The following is an 18,448-nucleotide window of genomic DNA, read 5'->3' on the forward strand; positions in this document are numbered from 1 at the left end:
TTTGGAAATAATCCAGGAGGCTATGGGTTCTCCAGAGGCCCACGACCAGGTTAAGAACACTGGTTGGTTAATATGTTCTCTTCTGCAGCTCTGTCTCCACGGCCACAGGGAGGTATAATGTGGTCCTATTTCCACTTCCTGTATCTTTGCTGAGGGGCTGGTCTAGGTGCTGCCAAAGTATGCCAAGGTCATCAGTTTTCTGCCCCAACCAATGCCACCTTTTAAAACTGTGGCTTAACTACACAGTCTTCTTTGCAGATAGCAAGGAGCTCTGGCACCATACTCAGAAATTTCAGGCTAAATAGAACCCTAGGCTGCTGGTGTAAAATCAAGCCATGGAAGTCAAGCACAGCAGAGGATAACTGAGACACCAAGAGAATAAAAGAGAGACTCCTTTTCCGGAGACATTCCTGCCGAGCCCTGACACTACAATTAGAAACATGTTTTAAGACCATGGTTACCTCAACCTTAGAATTCTCCAATGGTAACAGGTAAACACAGAAGGGATTACAAGGGAACCCAAAAAAACCATCTTTGATCAGCGACAACTTATCTGCCAATAGATGAGACTTTCTTAAGCAACTTACTACACATAACTATCTTGCTCCATTTTTATTTCAATCATCAACCATTTACCCATTCAAAGCCAAGAAAATATTTTCCCCAACCCCAGGATTCAAACAGGATTGACAGTTTTCAATTCTGAATACTCTTATATTAGCTCCACTTCAAATGTCGAAACAAATAAAAAAAAATCACACACCAGTAAAACTGCTACAAAATAGTACTTTAAACAGGTTGGAGGTAGGGGTATGGCTTCATTCTGCTGTATCTCAGTCACATCTGGCAGTTTTGCTTCCCTAATTCTGTTTCTGAAATAACCAACATCAAAACAGACAAGAGTCAGGAATATGCCGATGTTTCTGACGTTTCCAGGCGCTTCCTGATTGGCCCTTCTTCCTGGCATTACTGAGCTTTCTCTCCCTGACTCTCCCGCCACCTACCATTAGGCCAGTTCCCTTCTCAGGACTGACACAGGGGTCATCAATTATATGTACCCAAAGTCTTCAGTCTTAAAGGTGACTTTAGAAGAAGGTACAGGGCTACCTGGTATACCACCTCCACCAGGGGGTTAAGAAAGTCACCCCTTCTCAGGAAGCAACCAGAGGTGACAGAGAGAGCGTGATGCTCTGTAAGTTCTGACCAGGATCAGACTGCAAAAATAATCCTTTCGGCCTCAGAAAACCAGTCTAAAGCTAAGGTGATCAGCTTAAGTCAGGTTTGAATCCCTTATGAGTTTATTGATGGCTTTTTGTTGATGCAAATAACCACAATTCTTCCTCTGAACTACCATACTACAGTGCCCTGTTAACTTAAAAAAAAAGGGAGGGGGGTGTTTAAAAGGGATTAATTTGTTTCAGATAATTCCATATAATGCTACCAGTGGGCCAATGGTGGGATTCAGCTTGCCACCCCACAGGCTACACTCCAAAGCAAGCTGCTTTACTGTGCAAGAAGCTTGGAGTTAACTAGCAACAAGCCTGAAAATTTGGTTACGTATGTAAGTACAAAGTTGGTTCATCAAATCCCTGTTCTGGCCCTCAACCCAATGCATTTCAACTAAGGCATCATCTACCTCCTTCTTAACGTTTATCAAACACTTGAATAGGTAACATCCAGCCGCTCTTTGGAGATGGTTCCCTTTTTCAGACACTGGGTTGCTGAACTGCTCAGAAGCCTCTTGGTCCTGGGCTCCATTACTAGAGCCTTTACAACTTTCCCAAACCTCCATCTCTCCCTTTTCCTCACTCCTTTCATCCTCCATGGGTTCTGGGTTTTCCTCCTGGGAAAGCGAGTCCTGGTTTGGGCCATGGCCCTCCACAGTGGCAGACTCGTCTTCCTGTAGAGCAGGCCCGCACAGAGCACTCTCCTGGGGACCATGAGCCAAGTCTTGGCTGCTGCCAGACTCCTTAGTGGGGGACCTTTTCTCTTCCAAGGCTTGGATGACGTTCTTGGGAGCTCGGGGAACTTCTCTCAGTTGTCTCACTCGGTCCCTTTTCTTCCTCCTTAAGTGAATCCAGGAGTTTTCTATGGCTGTTAGGAAAAGGCTAATTTCCTCCTTTCCACAGGGAACTCGTTTATGCTGGACCTGTTTGGAGGAAAAACAGAATTTTATAGGAAATCACTTTTCTCCTCTGAAAACTCCTTAGAACTTTCTTTTTTAAAAAAGAAAAGAGGGCTTCCCTGGTGGCACAGTGGTTAAGAATTTGCCTGCCAATGCAGGGGACACGGGTTTGAGCCCTGGTCCAGGAAGGTCCCACATGCCGCGGAGCAACTAAGCCCGTGCGCCACAACTGCTGAGCCTGTACTCTAGAGCCCAATGAGCCACAACTACTGAGCCTGCGTGCCACAACTACTGAAGCCTGCGTGCCACAACTACTGAAGCCCGCGTGCCACAACTACTGAAGCCCGCGCACCTAGAGCCTGTGCTCCACAACAAGGGAAGCCACTGCAATGAGAAGTCCGCGCACTGCAGCGAAGAGTAGCCCCTGCTTCCCGCAACTAGAGAGAGCCCTGCGCACAGCAATGAAGACCCAACGCAGCCAAAGATAAACTTTTTTAAAAATTCAAAAATAGAAGAAAAAAATAAAAGAAAAAAGAGATTATTATAAGTACTTCTTCAATGTGCTTATTAACCAGGTACCTTCAGATCGGTGAGAATTTTTTCAATCCATGTTGTCACAACTACTATGCCTTCCACTGTCTCAGAGCCCAAAGACGATGCTTTGAGGGATAATTCTTTCATCACAGATTCCAATACTACAAACGTAATGGGTTTCCTTGGCTTCTCTAATTTTCTTCGCTTACTTGGTGGTGACTGAAAGAAAAAGAAGGCATGGGAGAAGAAGAAAGGTTATCCAAATAATTAAATCTCATGCCTTATAATGAATTCAGCTTGGGAAATTTCCATGACCTCTGCTACCAATCACAGAGCACTAAAAACACAAAGGCCTTTGCATATTTATTTTTAATACTCAAAACAACCCTGCAAAATGGGTTTATCATCTCCCCATTTTACAGAAGGGAAAAACTAAGATACAGAGAGCCTATGTAATCAGCTCCAGGTCACACAGTTAGTATTTGTCAAGTTAGGATTTGAACCCCAAAGCCAGGTTCTTTTCTGCCATACCATGTTGCCTGTGTTCTGGCTATCAGGATGTAACTCCTCCACTTATTAAATGTCCTTAATCTACCTGTTGTGCCCAAAACAGGCCTGTGCAAGTATTTCTTTCATGGCACCTCAAGGACCCCGAGGGCATTGTGTTCTTTTCTATAAAGAAATGCATGGCTTAAAATCACCACCTTGTAGCCTGAGTTTATACTTGCCAAGGCTTGAAAGAAAGCAGCTGGTGAGCCACAGCTTGTGAGATCACATGCCAGGAATGACCAGGGCCACCAGAATTGCATGGGCGGAAAAGGACGCTGAATCTTGGTTAACATTAGGGCCAAGCCATTGGCTAGCTAAGCACTGCCTCTCAGCTGGGGTGAGGGGACACCAGTACCGAAGAGAACAGTGGATTTGAAAGCTGGTTCCACATAACTCAACGTTGTCGTCTTTCTTTAAATTTCAAGCTTGGAAAGTGATTTACACTCTACCCACTAGAGGGACTCAAGTTCCATTTTAAAAACCAAGTGACACTGCTGTATTTAAAGTTTATTTCTTTAAAGTAAAAACTTGCTAAATTTTTTTAAATGACTCAGTTAAGACCAGATATATTATGGATACTTTAAGAGACAGACAACTTTTATCAAAACTTATAAAAAATTAAGCTAATTCTAAGGTTAATGGGTCAAAATGAGCAGGATTATAAGAAGAAAGGCTCAAAAAAAGGAAACACCTAGTCAGCTTTGAAGATCTTTTCCTAAAAAAAAGCCTGTGATAATTGTGCTGCTAACTCCAGTTCTGCCTGGAAACAGTGACAGAGCACGTCCATATACACACACAGTCAGGTCCAGTTACTGGGTGAGGCCTTATAGGAGCTAACAAGCAACTCCCTACCCCACACATACACAACAAAATATCCAGTTTATTCTATGCTAGAAAACTTTTAGATGGTATTTCTTAGAAACAATCTACATTTTCTCTTTATACCAGATATTAACTAATAAAAAATGGAAATTAAAGAACAATAGAAAACAAGCTTAGAAGAAAAGGACCAAAAACAAAGGGTGTGTGTATGAGCCAGAAGCCTGCTCTTGAGAAATGAATGGTGGACTCTAAGCCCTGAGTCTGAACTTGCTCAGTTAATGTTTCAGACAAGATGAGACAAATTCATGTTGACATGAAGATAGTAGTATTGTTATTACTCAATCACCCAGCATAAGAAACATAATTTCTACAATTACAGAAAGCCTAACATTTTGCACTAAGGAGCTTAAGATATGATTATTAAGCTGGGGGTGAAAAAAGATGGTGGTGTTTTAGGAGGAGGATGGGGGAGAAGAATCAGATTCCCCTTCCACTTCCTGACATCCAAGGCTGTTAACGTGGAAAGGTCACCGTCACAGGGCCATCCCTGACAGCACACCAAAGGTCATCTACAAATATTGCTAAAAGGATAACGCCCCATCTCTCTTCTGACAGAGGTGGTAATCATTTGTGCTCACAAATTCCAATCAGCAAAGTGAAGATATTGCTGTGTTTCTCATTTCCTGCACTATTCTTCTCCAACAGTAAGAATGGACTCATCATCATTTCTAGAACTAAAGGAGAAAAATGCATCCTCACCAAACTTAACAAGAGCTCTATCAAGGATCCACTTTACAAGTTCTAAGGGAGTCAGAAACAACGAAACAGTTTACTGCCTTGTTACACCAGTACTAAAATGAAACCTTCTCTAACTCATATATGGATCCTTTACCTTGCATCCTGGCTCCAGTGTTCCATATACAGTGGTCAATCAAGAAACCTGGTATTTCTGAAGATTTTTAGTGAATTGTTTTAATACACACACATATTCTCAGGATTGTTTTAGTTTTACTCTATTATAGAAACTAGGTAGGCACTCAAAGAGACAGATAATTTATACTTTAGAAATTATCAAAGTTTTATAGCAATCATTCCTCTCCCTTTCTCGTTCGTACTGTAAATTCTTAGTAGGCAGGGCCAGAGTAAAATACAGGAGCAGGTCTTAAAGAAATTAATAGTTAAATTCAACCCCACAGGTTCAACAGTAGGTAACTGTATATATATACCCTGTTACAACACCAGTAAATAGAGGCTGTCTGTTTTTCCCCAATTGAGATGATCTTAATTTGCTAATATGCTTTTAAATCTCAAACCACAAATATTTTCAATGAAGAGTTCTACACTCAAACTGTCATAATATAGTTTAGAAGACAAAGTAACATAAATAATTCAACATTTTAAAGCATAAATTTAAAAATCAATAATTTACAATGGTTAATTCAGTTTAATTGAAAGAATCAGAAGGTGAATTTACAACTGGTTTTGGATTAGAAGATGAACTACTGTATTACCCACCTGAAATTACAATGTGAAAGAAGTTTGGTGGGGAGTTGTAAATTTGTATTGCTTGAACTGCAAGGATTCAATGAATAAAAATCAACAGGGGGAGGAGCGTCAAGTGTTACTAGACTGAAACCATAAATTGGACAATAACAGTTCTTCAATTTTTAAAATATGCTTTACCTAGCAGAGCTGTCTTTAAATTTCTTAAATCCTCACTCTTACATTAATTTCTAGATCTCAGTGGTACAATTAGTCAGGAGACTTTCAAATTAGGTGTAACCTGACACAATTCCGTGTAGCATGTGTTATGGTGCTGAAGCTCTGCTGTTAACTACAGCTAACGCAGAAATTCCCAATGAAGCCACAGGCTGCATGAAAGCTTTAAGAGCTCCCTCGTATCTGCAGGAAAAGAAGGGAGTCAATCACTAAGATCTGCTGAGCATGAAGCCACAGCCTCCTCGTTTATACAAAGCAGCTTCTAGAATGGTCTGGAGGGGAAAGGAGTGCTCTTGGCTACTGCACTGGGGTCTTCCCTGCTCTCCCATACTCTGAATGGCTACTGCCCCAGGTCCTCCAGGAACAAGCAGAATGTCTGTAAGCTGTTATTCAGCACAGGCTGTCATTTATGGAGAAACAAAGCCAAGCAGCCAACACTGACACCTGGCTGGAATACACACAGAAGGTGCGCTGGGAAGGACAGTCAGACCATCTTGCCTTATTCAAATGTGTATCAGCTCTGCTGCCATGAAGTGGACAAAATATTTTGTTGTCTAAGAGTGTGGCTTCCTTATTAACAGCCCAGTGGCATTTCTGTTGTTACCTAATCTGACAGGTTACTGTTTTTAAAATGTCTGCGTTATCATTCCTAGATATATGCAAAAACAATAAAAAGTAAAAAATCAAGGGGAAGAAAAGTTTATGTAGAATGGTACCTATCTAAGAAGGGGCGGCTATAACTACATGTGTATTTCTTTGTAGTAAAACAACCAAACAAACAAAAAACAATGGAAGGATAAATTATAAAATTGTTTAAACAGTAACCCGAGGAGAAGAGGGATTGATTGGGGTGAAAGAGACAAGAGAAAGAAGCTAGACTTCTAACTATATCCTTTTCAATATTTGATTTTGAAACCATGGGTAAATATCTTTTACAATTACAAAACAAAATTAAATAGCACAAAAAGAGGCAATCCCTAAAAGTATGAAGTAGAATGAAACAAATGAACGTAACTGTGTACAGACTTGGTGGCATAAACCCACAAAAAGGAAACATTCCAAATGACTTTAAAATCCATCATGAGACAGTCCCCAAGGACAAAAGAATGAAGAAAAAAAAAAAAAAAAAAAGCTATTTTCACAAATCATTTGGTGACGATAACTTTGAGACTGCCGTGGTGTATCATGGGCCAAAACAAATGAGTAATTAATTATGGTCAAGGACTGAGATTTCTGGCATGGAATTTTTCAACAGGAGACATAGACAGACAATTGGTGAAGTTAAGTAGAAACTAAATAGAAAGTCTGAACTAGGATGTATTATATCTTTAAAAAGAAAATCGAAAAATAGTTGCTGCCAGCTCTGGGGAAGAAAAAAAAATATGAACTAGGAGCAACCTGTCATACTAGACAGCAAGGGAGCTACCCAAGACCCTAGTATGATAAGACGACTCAGCATCCAACTTGAATAAACACTCCATGGCCAAAGATGGGACATAATCTGTGCACCAATAAAGATAATAAGTGTAACAGACTGAAAAATACTGAAGTGTAAATCCATGAGTTCATAATAGTCTAAAAACAAAACCTAAACCACCCTCTTTGGTCACTTCTGGGAGATGCTAGGGAACCACTAACTCATTATTCTTGAAACTGAAAAGTAAAGCAAAATAATCAAGCATTTATCCTGCCTTCACCAGATGAACTGTACCTCAACGTAACCAAATAATTGATAAGGGGAAGTTTCTCTTTGTAAGTACTTTAGCAATAAATAAAGAAGGAATAATAGAATCGGAATATCAACATTCTGCAACTCTAAATGAATTAATGGATCCAGGCAATGATCATCAATGACTGCTCACATTGCAAGAAGACAAAAGCAAACATTATGTGCCTCCTGATGGAAGTTCTGAAGCATACCACACACCACCTAGAAAGCAGTCTCCCCCCCTCCGATCAAGACTGTACAATATCTGATCACGTCTCTGGCTCTAACTGCCAATTTACAGGAAAGACAGGGTCTGAGGAACATGCTAACACCACGGAGATGCACTCAGAAAAATTCAGATGTAAAAAAACTCTATAGGACAAATATCCCAGTTTCTTTAACAAATAAATTACAAGGGAGTGGGTGAGAGAAGGGGGAAAGAGGGGGTGGGCAACCAGACTAAAAGCAATTCAAAGGATATATCAATCAACGGCAACACGTAAAACTTAGTAAGACTCTAGTTCGACAAACTTTAAAACATTTGAGACAGTAAGAAAAATTTGATCAACTGTACAGCCAACATGAAAGAATTATGAATTATTGTGGTTATGTTTTTTTTAAAAGAATCTTCACCTTTTACAGATAAATATGAAAACGGTTATGGATAATATACTGTCTGAGATTTGCTTCAAAATCATCAGGGCAGTGGGAAGGAGTATATGGAATACAGATGAAACAAGAATAGCCATGAGCTGTCAACAGTTAAAGTGGGTGATTGATAGGTAAATACTAGGTGTCTTCCTAGACAGTCAATCGACTCAATATTAAAATTATTTAACTTCAAAAACTAAAAACAAAGATATATATTATGGAATAGAATACAAAATTCAAATGCATATTAAAGAGAAAAGAAGAGACTTCACGAGTACCGAGTGCTTCCTGGGAAATTCTTTATTGTCACCTTGATGCCCAGGGATTTGTCAGAAAACATTTCCTCCTATAGCTGATACTTCCGTCGAAAAGTCTGAGAGTCACTGTACCATATCATTTATTCCTTCATTTTCATTCATTTAATAATTATTATTTGAGGACCAGACACTATACTAGGTTGATGCCACATAGAAGACACAATATGGACAAAGAATAGTGAACACAGGAGCAGGATCCCAATATCAATTTAGGAAGAGTGAGGGCAAACTTCACAGGTGGCAGTATCTGAACTAACTTGATAGATGAGAGTCTGATGGTCAGAGAGGAATCTCTTGGAGAGGGATCAGAGAGCAGAAGCTCAACATTATTGGGGCATCAAATATGGAGGTGGGTGAGAAGGAATGGTAGGGAATGACAATACAATATATTTTACTGAGCATTTATTATATGCCAGGCACTGTGTTAATTATATTTAATCCTCAAAACCCTATGTGGTAGGTACTATTATTACCCCCATCTTATAGATGAGGAAACTGAAACTTAGAAAAGTAACCTGCTCAACATAAAGCTAGACAGGGGCCAGCACACAAAAGGCTTTTTCTATACACTATGCAATAGTTTTGGTGTTATCCACCATGCCACAGTTAAACAGAATACCAATACAAACTACTAGGTCACAAAGAAGTTCATGCAGAATACAAATGACTGAAAGAGGTAAGTCCAGAGAGATGTCTATGGGCTGCATGGTTAAGAAGGCTTTATGCAGAAGCTGGAATTGAGCTGGGCTGCAGTGGAGGGAAGTTCACAGGAAGGATCAGAGAAAGGGCTGTGAGCAAAGGCTGTACAAAGTCAGTTATGACTCTGGCATCATGAGAAGACCGTGGACTTCTAATATCGTAGAAGACAGTACAGTCAGGAAAACAGGGAGCAATTAGGACGGAAGGGAAAGTCAAAGACAGATTTGGGAGGCCCAAGGAGCCACTGAGGAGCTATACATTCTTTGAATGGTGAGTTTAGGATGAATCCAAGTGACTGTTACATGGAAGGCTGTTGGGATGGCCTATAAGCAAGGTGATGAAGGGTTGCCTGAGTAGGTTAATATATGGCTAGGCTGGAATAAAAGGCAGTCCTTTGGCAGTACAGTGAGTAGGAGCTTAGGCTGTGAAATCAGACTAATCTGGGCTCCAACCTGACTTTTTAGAGCCTCCAATTTCCTCATCTAGGAAGTGGGGATAATACCACGTACTCGACTGTTGTCAGGTTTAACTAAAATGACATAATGTGTGTGAAGCATTCACATCACAATTTAAAGCACTATATCCACTGCTTTAAATCTACTATACCTACTAACGTCCTGCTTGCAATGCTGCTCCTTAGTAGAAGTCCTACATCATTCCTTTTAACATTCAACAAATACTTATCAAGCACCAACTATGAGTCAGACACTGACAATTCCTCCTCCGTGAAGTCCTCTCACACTAGCCCAGCCTGAACCATTTCCTTTTCTGAACTCCCTAAGTCCACACCATTCTGGTCCCTGCCATTCATTTCATTACTTACTCATATATAAAATTTTCCATCAATACTTCACATGTTTTTCTCCCCTATAAAACTAATCACCATAAGGTACAGAAAATGGTATCTTATTCCTTCAGTATTATCACAATGAACATCACACTTAATAAGAAAAGTAATTAAGAGGAGGAGCCTTAGCTTTGGTTTTGGTCAAGAGCTCAGCTCCCTAACCGTCACACCTGTTTTATAGCACAATATACAGTCTGGTATAGTACTGGTTTTCTAACCGTGTCTTAACAGCAGAATCCTTTCAATAAATAAAATTAATACATAATACTGACAAAAGCAGATCAGCTCTGTTTAAAATGAGAGAGAACCCTGAAGTACCAGCCTTACATCTGCCCCCAACTGTCATCCCCTGGGCACCAACACGGAATTCCTCCTCTGTCTAGAATTAGTTTGAGAAGCTGTGGAATAGTACGTGGAGCACTATCAGAAGAGCCCCACTCGGACACTAACAAGGTTATGTAATTAATCTGACCTGTTCCCTCCACTTGTTCTCCAAAAAGCCCTCTAGTTATCACTCCCTAGACAGGAAAGACCCAGGCTCAAAGGAAATGTCTTGAACCCAGGGAGGTCATTTTTTAAAACCAGAGTTCCTGGTTTTAAAAAATGCTGGGTGGGGCTTCCCTGGTGGCGCAGTGGTTGAGAGTCTGCCTGCCAGTGCAGGGGACACGGGTTCGAGCCCTGGTCTGGGAAGATCCCACATGCCGCGGAGCAACTGGGCCCGTGAGCCACAACTACTGAGCCTGAGCATCTGGAGCCTGTGCTCCGCAACAAGAGAGGCCGCGATAGTGAGAGGCCCGCGCGCCGCGATGAAGAGTGGCCCCCGCTTGCCGCAACTGGAGAAAGCCCTAGCACAGAAACGAAGACCCAACACAGCCAAAAATAAAAATAATAAATAAATAATTTTTTAAAAAAAAATGCTGGGCAATGCTCAGACCAAGAGTGCACAATTTACTACGGCTACATTATTTTCCCTTTTTCTTTTAACAAGTGTCAAACTTCTGAAAGCAAAGCAAAGCAAACCTAAAATAATGCCTTGAGCAACTAGAGGAGAAGCTCGGACAAAGAGGCATTATAAGTGGCTTGTTAAAATTCTGTAAAGAACCGTCCTTACAATATGCTTCCTTATATTTGTCATCAGTCAGAAATGAATGTACAAAATTCTATCAACACTAGGACTCATCTTTTTGCTGTTAAAATAAATCCAGACAAGAGCAATGGGCTTAGTGTGGGCACCTGAATCAGAAGTGAATTAGAATTTTTCAGCATTCAGCACCAACAGAAACGAATCAGTAGGCCTGAGAGAAGTGAAAACATTAGTTGCCATAGTAACTTGCACATTTACCCTAAAAAGGCGGGAGTGGGGGTGGGATGGGGAAGTAGGTCAATATTTCTGCTTAACTAGCTCTAGTCCTTGGCTTCCTCTCCTCACCTAAAGCAGCATATCCTCCTCCCTCCCCGCCACTGACAGGAGCAAGAGGAGGAAATGAGGTGACCATTTCAAAAAGCAAGGAGTGGGAGAGGTCCAGGTAGAGGGAAGGAGAACCAAGAGGACAGTTCACTAAAAACGTCCCGAGTGCCTTGGGACTACCCCTGGGAAAGCAGATGCTGATCAAGGGCACCAGTGCTAAGAAACTGTTGCTGGGTTACCACAAATCAGAAATTGCCAATTTCCCTGTAGCAGTTTAAGTGTACCTAATGGAACACTTGGGAATGCATTATTAACAACTTTGGGTTGGGGGTAGTGGTGGGGAGGGATGAGTACTCTGGCATGGGAGAAACCTGAGGCCCTTAGCAAGAGGCATTCTTTGATGGCTGAAACTATGAACAGGGCTCAAGGACAGCCTAAAAGACAGGGAGGGAGGGAGCAAGGAAAGTAAGCTGATTTTGCTACCCAGAAACATAGTGCTCTTTGATACTCTGATTTGAAATAGCTATTAATCCAAGAGGGCAAGGGTGACGCTGGTCCCTGAGATGGCCTGAAGAGTGCCAGAGCTCATTACCAGCTCTTCTGCCTGTGGTACCAACAAGTGCAGAAAGCAGGTTAAACAGAAAGCATTTGAAAACAGGTGCAGTTCCATTTTTCTGCAGCTGTTATTGTCTGCACAGGGATAAGCTAGGACATTACTAATGATTTTAACCATTTGGTGGGAAAGCCCTAGTGTTGTTCTAGAAGACAACAGAAAGGATAATCCCTCAGGGAGGTCAAAAAAGCAGAACCATCTTTTTTAACCAGTGAGAATTTCAAACACAAACCTCTAGATACCCTACTGCATGGCACAGAGGCAAGTCTAGGCTTCCATCGGCAGGCCAATCACACTTGACTGGGAAACTTATTTCAGTACAGCAGCACACCTAGCTGCAGAGCACAGGAAGGAAAGGCTCAGTTTCAAATCTGAGCTCATGTATTCAGAAACATCTGCAAATCATCCCCTTGTACTTCTGCACATGTCTCTACTCCTCTGCCCTATGGGAGAAGGAAAGAGCCTCATAGACACAGCAACATTTAAGAGAGGCTCTGGAGACCAAGCGTGGCCAAGACCTTGGGAGAGGAGCACCCAGAACAAGCCTGTGGTGTGGACAGAGGATTAGAGACGGCAAGGTACCAGGTACCTAAATACCTAAATACCAGGTATTTAGGCCTCCGTAAATACTGTGGGAAGAAGCAGCCCACGCTGAGCAACGTGTGCCTGAACGTTAAGGCGTACAGCTCCAGGCAACAGTAAGTCAATCATTCTTCCAAGGGAAATGTGAGAACAAACAGATGCTATTCTATTACCACCTCTTAGCACGGCCCAGAAAAATTATTCGGTCTAAGCAGTTCAGAAACATTTTTCTTTTGCATATAGCAGCACAGAGGACAAAGAGAATTTTGTGGAACAAATCATGTTTTAAAACGTTCTATTACGGAAGAATGTTCAAGCTCAAGCACATGCAAAGTAGACAAAATAGGGTAATGAACTATCACCCAGCTTCAAAACTGATCAGTATTCCAGTGCTAATCTTAAAGCCGAGACAGAACCCTTCACTGGAATGATCTCTAAGTTTTACACATCAAAAGCCTGCAACCCCAAATGGTAATTTCTACATCCACCAGGAACCCCAGGAGATAGCTACTCTAGGAAAACAGCAGTGTTAAGAGAAAATAAACAGACTTCAATTTCAGTGCTTGAGGAATATCTAACAGAATAATCATACCCACAAAGTTTTTGTACCTGAATTTTTTAATTCCTAAAAGATGCATTTCCAATTCATTTATGTCTGCTGAGTAACAATCAATGAGTTGCACAAACTCACAGAGAAAGGTTCCACAGTCACCACGGTCAGCCTTCCAGGACCATGTCTGGTTTACAACCACTTTCCATTCTTTTTTTTTTTTTTTTCTCCAGCTTCATTGAGGTACAAATGGCATATATCATTGTGTAAGTTTAAGGTGTACAATTGTGATGATTTGTTGCACAAATATCGTGAAATGACTACCAAATAAGGTTAGTTAACACCTCAATCACCTCACATAATTACTTTTTTTTTTGTGGTGAGAACACAAGATCTATTCTGTTAGCAACTTTAAGGTATATAATACAGTATTGTTAACTATAGTCACCACGCCGTACATTAGATCCCAAGAACTTATTCATCTTACAACTGGAAGTATAACCTTTGACCAACATCTCCTCATTTCCCCACTGCAACCCCTCCCCTTTCCATTCTGACATAAGCATTTGGGGCAAACTTCAGGAAAACAGGACAGTACAGATTTAGTTCATTTATGACCTACTAAAACCCACCATGTGCTGGAATTCAGAGAAGCTACAGGAAGGTCTCTACTTACTGGTACTGTTACATCATCATAAAAACTCCAAGCCAAAGCCCACCTCATTGTCCGACCTTGGCAGAATTCAGTGTAGGTGACTTTAGGAACCTGAAACCAGCAAACACAGCATCTCATCATTCTAGTAATTCTACTATGTTTCTGGCTCCTGCCTCATGTTAAATTATATGTTGGTCGTTCTTTTTATCAGTTAACAAACACTACCGTCCAAAAACAGTTACGCACAGCTGCCTAATAATCAATGAATAAATTACCTCTCAATAAAGTTGTGGGCTTTCTTCCTGCCATAAAACACAAGAGAGAATTTATAGTTCTGGCCTGAAGGTCCAATATATGAAACACTCAAAACACAGCCCTTCAGAGAACCACTGGTAAAATGATTCAAATGTTCTTTTGTTTAGGAAAGAGAGCCTCTAAGGCCTAGCTAGACACAGCTATCTAGTCTCCCTTTTGTCTACCAGATTTTAGGAAAGAAAACAGAACTACTTTCTAGCTGTTACAATTTTAACAAAGAAAAGGTGTTGTGGGGAAAATAGGATGAGTAGAATGTCAGAGAGAAAACTGAAATCAGAAACTTGGTTCTACCGCTGAACCCACATCTGACCCCCTTCTCTGTAAAAGTCACCCTGCTCCTGCCTATTCATGCCCAAACACCATAAACTGGGAGGGGAGTTGGGGAAGTATGTATTTGTCACCTGCTTTTCAAAACAAAAGCAAGGGGCTGAACTTGTGTGGGTCACACCATAGTGGGGTGAAGATCACACACCGGACTGAAGATCATTCTGGTTTCAGCTGTTCGGTGATAACTAGACGTGTGACCTGGAACAAGCCCCTTAGCTTCAGTTTCTGCAGTTATAATGGAGTCAGATGTGGGGTCAGTGGTAGGCAGACACCAGGTTTTTTTTTTTTGTTGTTTTTTTGTTTTTTTTTTTGTTTTTTTTTTTTCTTTTTAAAACCGGAACATTTATTGCGTGACTAATAACTGAAATCCTTAAGATGAACTGGATGCTGCAACAGCTGCCCTCTTGGGTTTAGGTGTTGTTCCTTCACGGAATCCATGCCTGAATCTGCGGTATACAATTTTTAGGTGCCTCATTCGACCAGACACCAGGTTTTTTGATGTCTGGTTTCTCTCTGACATTCTACTCATCCTGTTTTCCCCATCTTTTCTTATTGGTCAAAGAAGGCCTTATTTTAATAATTTATAAAAAGTTCCCTTTAGCCCCAAAATTACAACATTAAAAAATAAACAAACAAAAAACACATTTAGAGCTTTTAGGTATAAAGGACAGTTCTATCTATACTCCAAGTACCATCAAAAGTGGATACACCAGAATAGTAATGACAAAGCCTTACCCCTTGTATTCGAAGTTCTTCCTTCAGAGGAGCCAGGCTGCATTTCTTTCCCAGCATACAGCTATACCACCTGGAGGGGGGAATCAGGCAAGTCAAACACTGTTTATGTGGTTATACGTTTTTACAGTTAAGCATTACTCAAGTGAAAAAGATAAGAGTAGCAAACAAATATTGAGTTAAGTTACAAGTGACAATAACAAGAATTGTATCAATAGCCCAAAGCAACTTAAACAAAAAGCCACTTAGCCTCTCCAATGATTTTAGTGCTGTATGTATGTGGAAAGAGAGTAAGAGAGAGAGGTCTCACCTGCAGTGTGCTCAGAATGAAGGTCATTTAGCTTTGGGACAGAAATTAGTTAATAAACAACAGTAAAAACATGCATATACACCCCGCCACACACCATATTAAAAGAAATTCTAAAATCTAGCATGAACCTGTATTTTGAGATGCACTCACTTGCAAATAACTTAAGAATATATATTGCATTAAAGTTTCAACAGAACATGAAATCAATTTCTTCTATAGCAAATACAAATCCAGAAGAGGGAGTATGAAGATGGAGTGAACTGGTTAAAAGGTAAAAGGACAGACTTTATTTCTTCTGATTATTCTAAAAAGTTTGCAAAGTATAAAATTTATACAGGACTTCTGCTTCAGCATATGAAGGATTAACTAGTAAGGAAATTGCCCTTCCACCATAAACTAGGAAACTGGACAAAATATATGAAACAATTTTTCAGACACTGGACAACTGCAGTGAAGACCTATGATCTCAGAGAGACAAACAAGGTGAGCCCTGTAACTAACTGCCAGAGCTTACTGCCTGAAGGAAATTCCCAAGCTGCAAAGCAGGGAAAGGAAACTAAAACAGAACCCAATAATCTTGCTGAATTGATGAGACAGAGACTGGAGTTCAGAGAGGCTGAGGCAGTAAGAATGTGAAGAGCAAAATATAAGAGGAAGGAGCTGCATACGGAGAGAATTCTGGGCACCTGCAGAGGAGGTCGCTGGAATATTCTGCAGAATGATCTACATGTGTGGGGTGGAGGCTAGGGAAAGAACTCTCAGAAAGCAGTAAGCTGAACAATTCCTGGATTCCAGACAGCTGGGACTAGTTTGTGGATCTACTAGTCAGAGCAGAAAGACCCTGTTAATAAAAGGGGCATCTAGTGGAGTCCTGGAAAGGATACTGCTTTGTAATGGGCTACAGCCTGTTCTATATCTACCCTAATAAAGCTTAAAAGCAAGATTTGAAAGGATCCAACTCATCACAAGTAACTCAAGTAACCATCAAAACAAAGTTCAACACCCTTTAAAGGAATACAATGAAATGCAGCACCCCCAAACATAAGATATGCAATGTGCAGCATCCAGTCAAAAACTACCAGACATTGAAAGAAGCAGGAGGGCTTCCCTGGTGGCACAGTGGTTAAGAATCCGCCTGCCAATGCAGGGGACACGGATTCGAGCCCTGGTCTGGGAAGATCCCACGTGCCGCAGAGCAACTAAGCCCGTGTGCCACAACTACTGAAGCCCGTGCGCCTAGAGCCCATGCTCCGCAACAAGAGAAGTCACCATGATGAGAAGCCCACACACCGCAATGAAGAGAAGCTCCTGCTCGCCGCAACTAGAGAAAGCCCACACATAGCAACAATGACCCAATGCAGCCAAAAATAATAAATAAAATAAATAAAAATAAAAAAAGCAGGAAAATGACTCACAACCAGGATTTAAAAATCAATCACTAGAAACAGACCAAGACATAAGAGAGATGATGGAATTAGGAGATGAGGACATCAAAACAGCTATTAGAAATATGCTCCATAACAAACATGGACATGATGAAGAGCAAGAGGGAAGATATAAAAACTAACCAAATGGAACTTCTAGACATGAAAATTATAATCTCTAAAATAAAAAATTCACAGATGGGATTAACAGCATATTAGACTCTGCAAAAGAAAAGATGTGTGAACTTGAAGACACAGCAAAACAACTACCTGAAATAAAGCACACAGGGGGGGGGAAAAAAAAAAGAAAAAGACCAAAAAAATAAAACGCAGCACCAGTGACCAATGGGACAATATCAAGCAGTACACATAACTGGGGGTTCAGAAAAGGGGCAAAAGGGGGACAAAAATATTTGAAAAAAAGGTCAAAATTTTTCCAAAACTGATAAAAACTATAAACACATATACAAGAAGTTCAATGAACTCCACACAGAAGAAACATAAAGAAAACCATACTATATATTTAAAACAGATAGCCAACAAGGACCTACTGTATAGCACAAGGGAACTCTGCTCAATACTCTGCAATAACCTAAATGGGAAAAGAATTTGAAAAAGAATAGATATATCTATATGTATAACTGAATCACGTTGCTGTACACCTTAAACTAACACAACATTGTTAATCAACTCTACTCCAATATAAAATAAAAATTAAAACAAAAAACATACTAAGGCACCTTATAATCAAATTACGGAAAATTAGAGATAAAAAGAAAAATCTTAAAAGCAGGGAGAGGGTAGAGTCACTTTTTGTTCAAAAGAATAAAGATAAATATTTAATATCAGACTTCTCATCAGAAATAATGCAAGCCAGGGCTTCTCTGGTGGCACAGTGGTTAAGAGTCCACCTGCCAATGCAGGGGGCCCGGATTCAATCCCTGTTCAGGGAACTAGATCCCATATGCATGCTGCAACTAAGGAGCCCAAGTGCCGCAACTAAGGAGCTGGTGAGCCGCAACTAAGGAGCCCGCCTGCCTCAACTAAGACCCAGCTCAACCAAATAAATAAATAAATATATATATATATTTTTAAAATGTTGATTTAAAAAAAAAAGGAAAACAACCAGAATACAATATCCAGGAACTGTGGGACAACTACAAAAGGTATAAAATATGTGTAATGGAAATCTAGAAGGAAAAGAAAGAGAAAAGAACAGAAGAATCTGAAACAATGACTGAGAATTCCCCCAAATTAATGTCAGACACAAACCACAGATCCAGGAAGCTAAGAGAACACTGAGCAGAAAAAACGCCCAGAAAACTACACCTAGGCGTGTGATTTTTAAAACACAGAAAATCAAAAAGATAAAGAAAAAATCCTCAAAGAAGCTAGAAAAAGATACACCTTACCTACTGATAAGAATTACATCCAACTTGGGCTTCCCTGGTGGTGCAGTGGTTGAGAGTCTGCCTGCCAATGCAGGGGACACGGGTTCGAGCCCTGGTCTGGGAGGATCCCACATGCCGCGGAGCGACTAGGCCCGTGAGCCACAATTACT

General features: G+C 40.7%; 1 protein-coding gene across 1 annotated transcript in view; it reads right to left on the reverse strand.

Annotated features, from left to right (window-relative positions):
• Positions 1-597: 597 nt before the first annotated feature.
• Positions 598-18,448, reverse strand: part of METTL16 (methyltransferase 16, RNA N6-adenosine) — a 56,959-nt gene continuing 39,108 nt past the window's right edge. Inside the window, exons 7-10 of the mRNA XM_059907428.1 lie at positions 15,157-15,226; positions 13,801-13,890; positions 2,705-2,878; positions 598-2,149 (exon numbers count right to left, since the gene is read on the reverse strand). Coding sequence (XP_059763411.1) covers positions 1,526-2,149; positions 2,705-2,878; positions 13,801-13,890; positions 15,157-15,226 — 958 coding nt within the window. The 3' untranslated portion in view covers positions 598-1,525. The remainder of the gene's footprint in view (positions 2,150-2,704; positions 2,879-13,800; positions 13,891-15,156; positions 15,227-18,448) is intronic.

Source organism: Balaenoptera ricei, chromosome 20, assembly GCF_028023285.1.
Source record: "Balaenoptera ricei isolate mBalRic1 chromosome 20, mBalRic1.hap2, whole genome shotgun sequence".
NCBI lineage: Eukaryota > Metazoa > Chordata > Mammalia > Artiodactyla > Balaenopteridae > Balaenoptera > Balaenoptera ricei.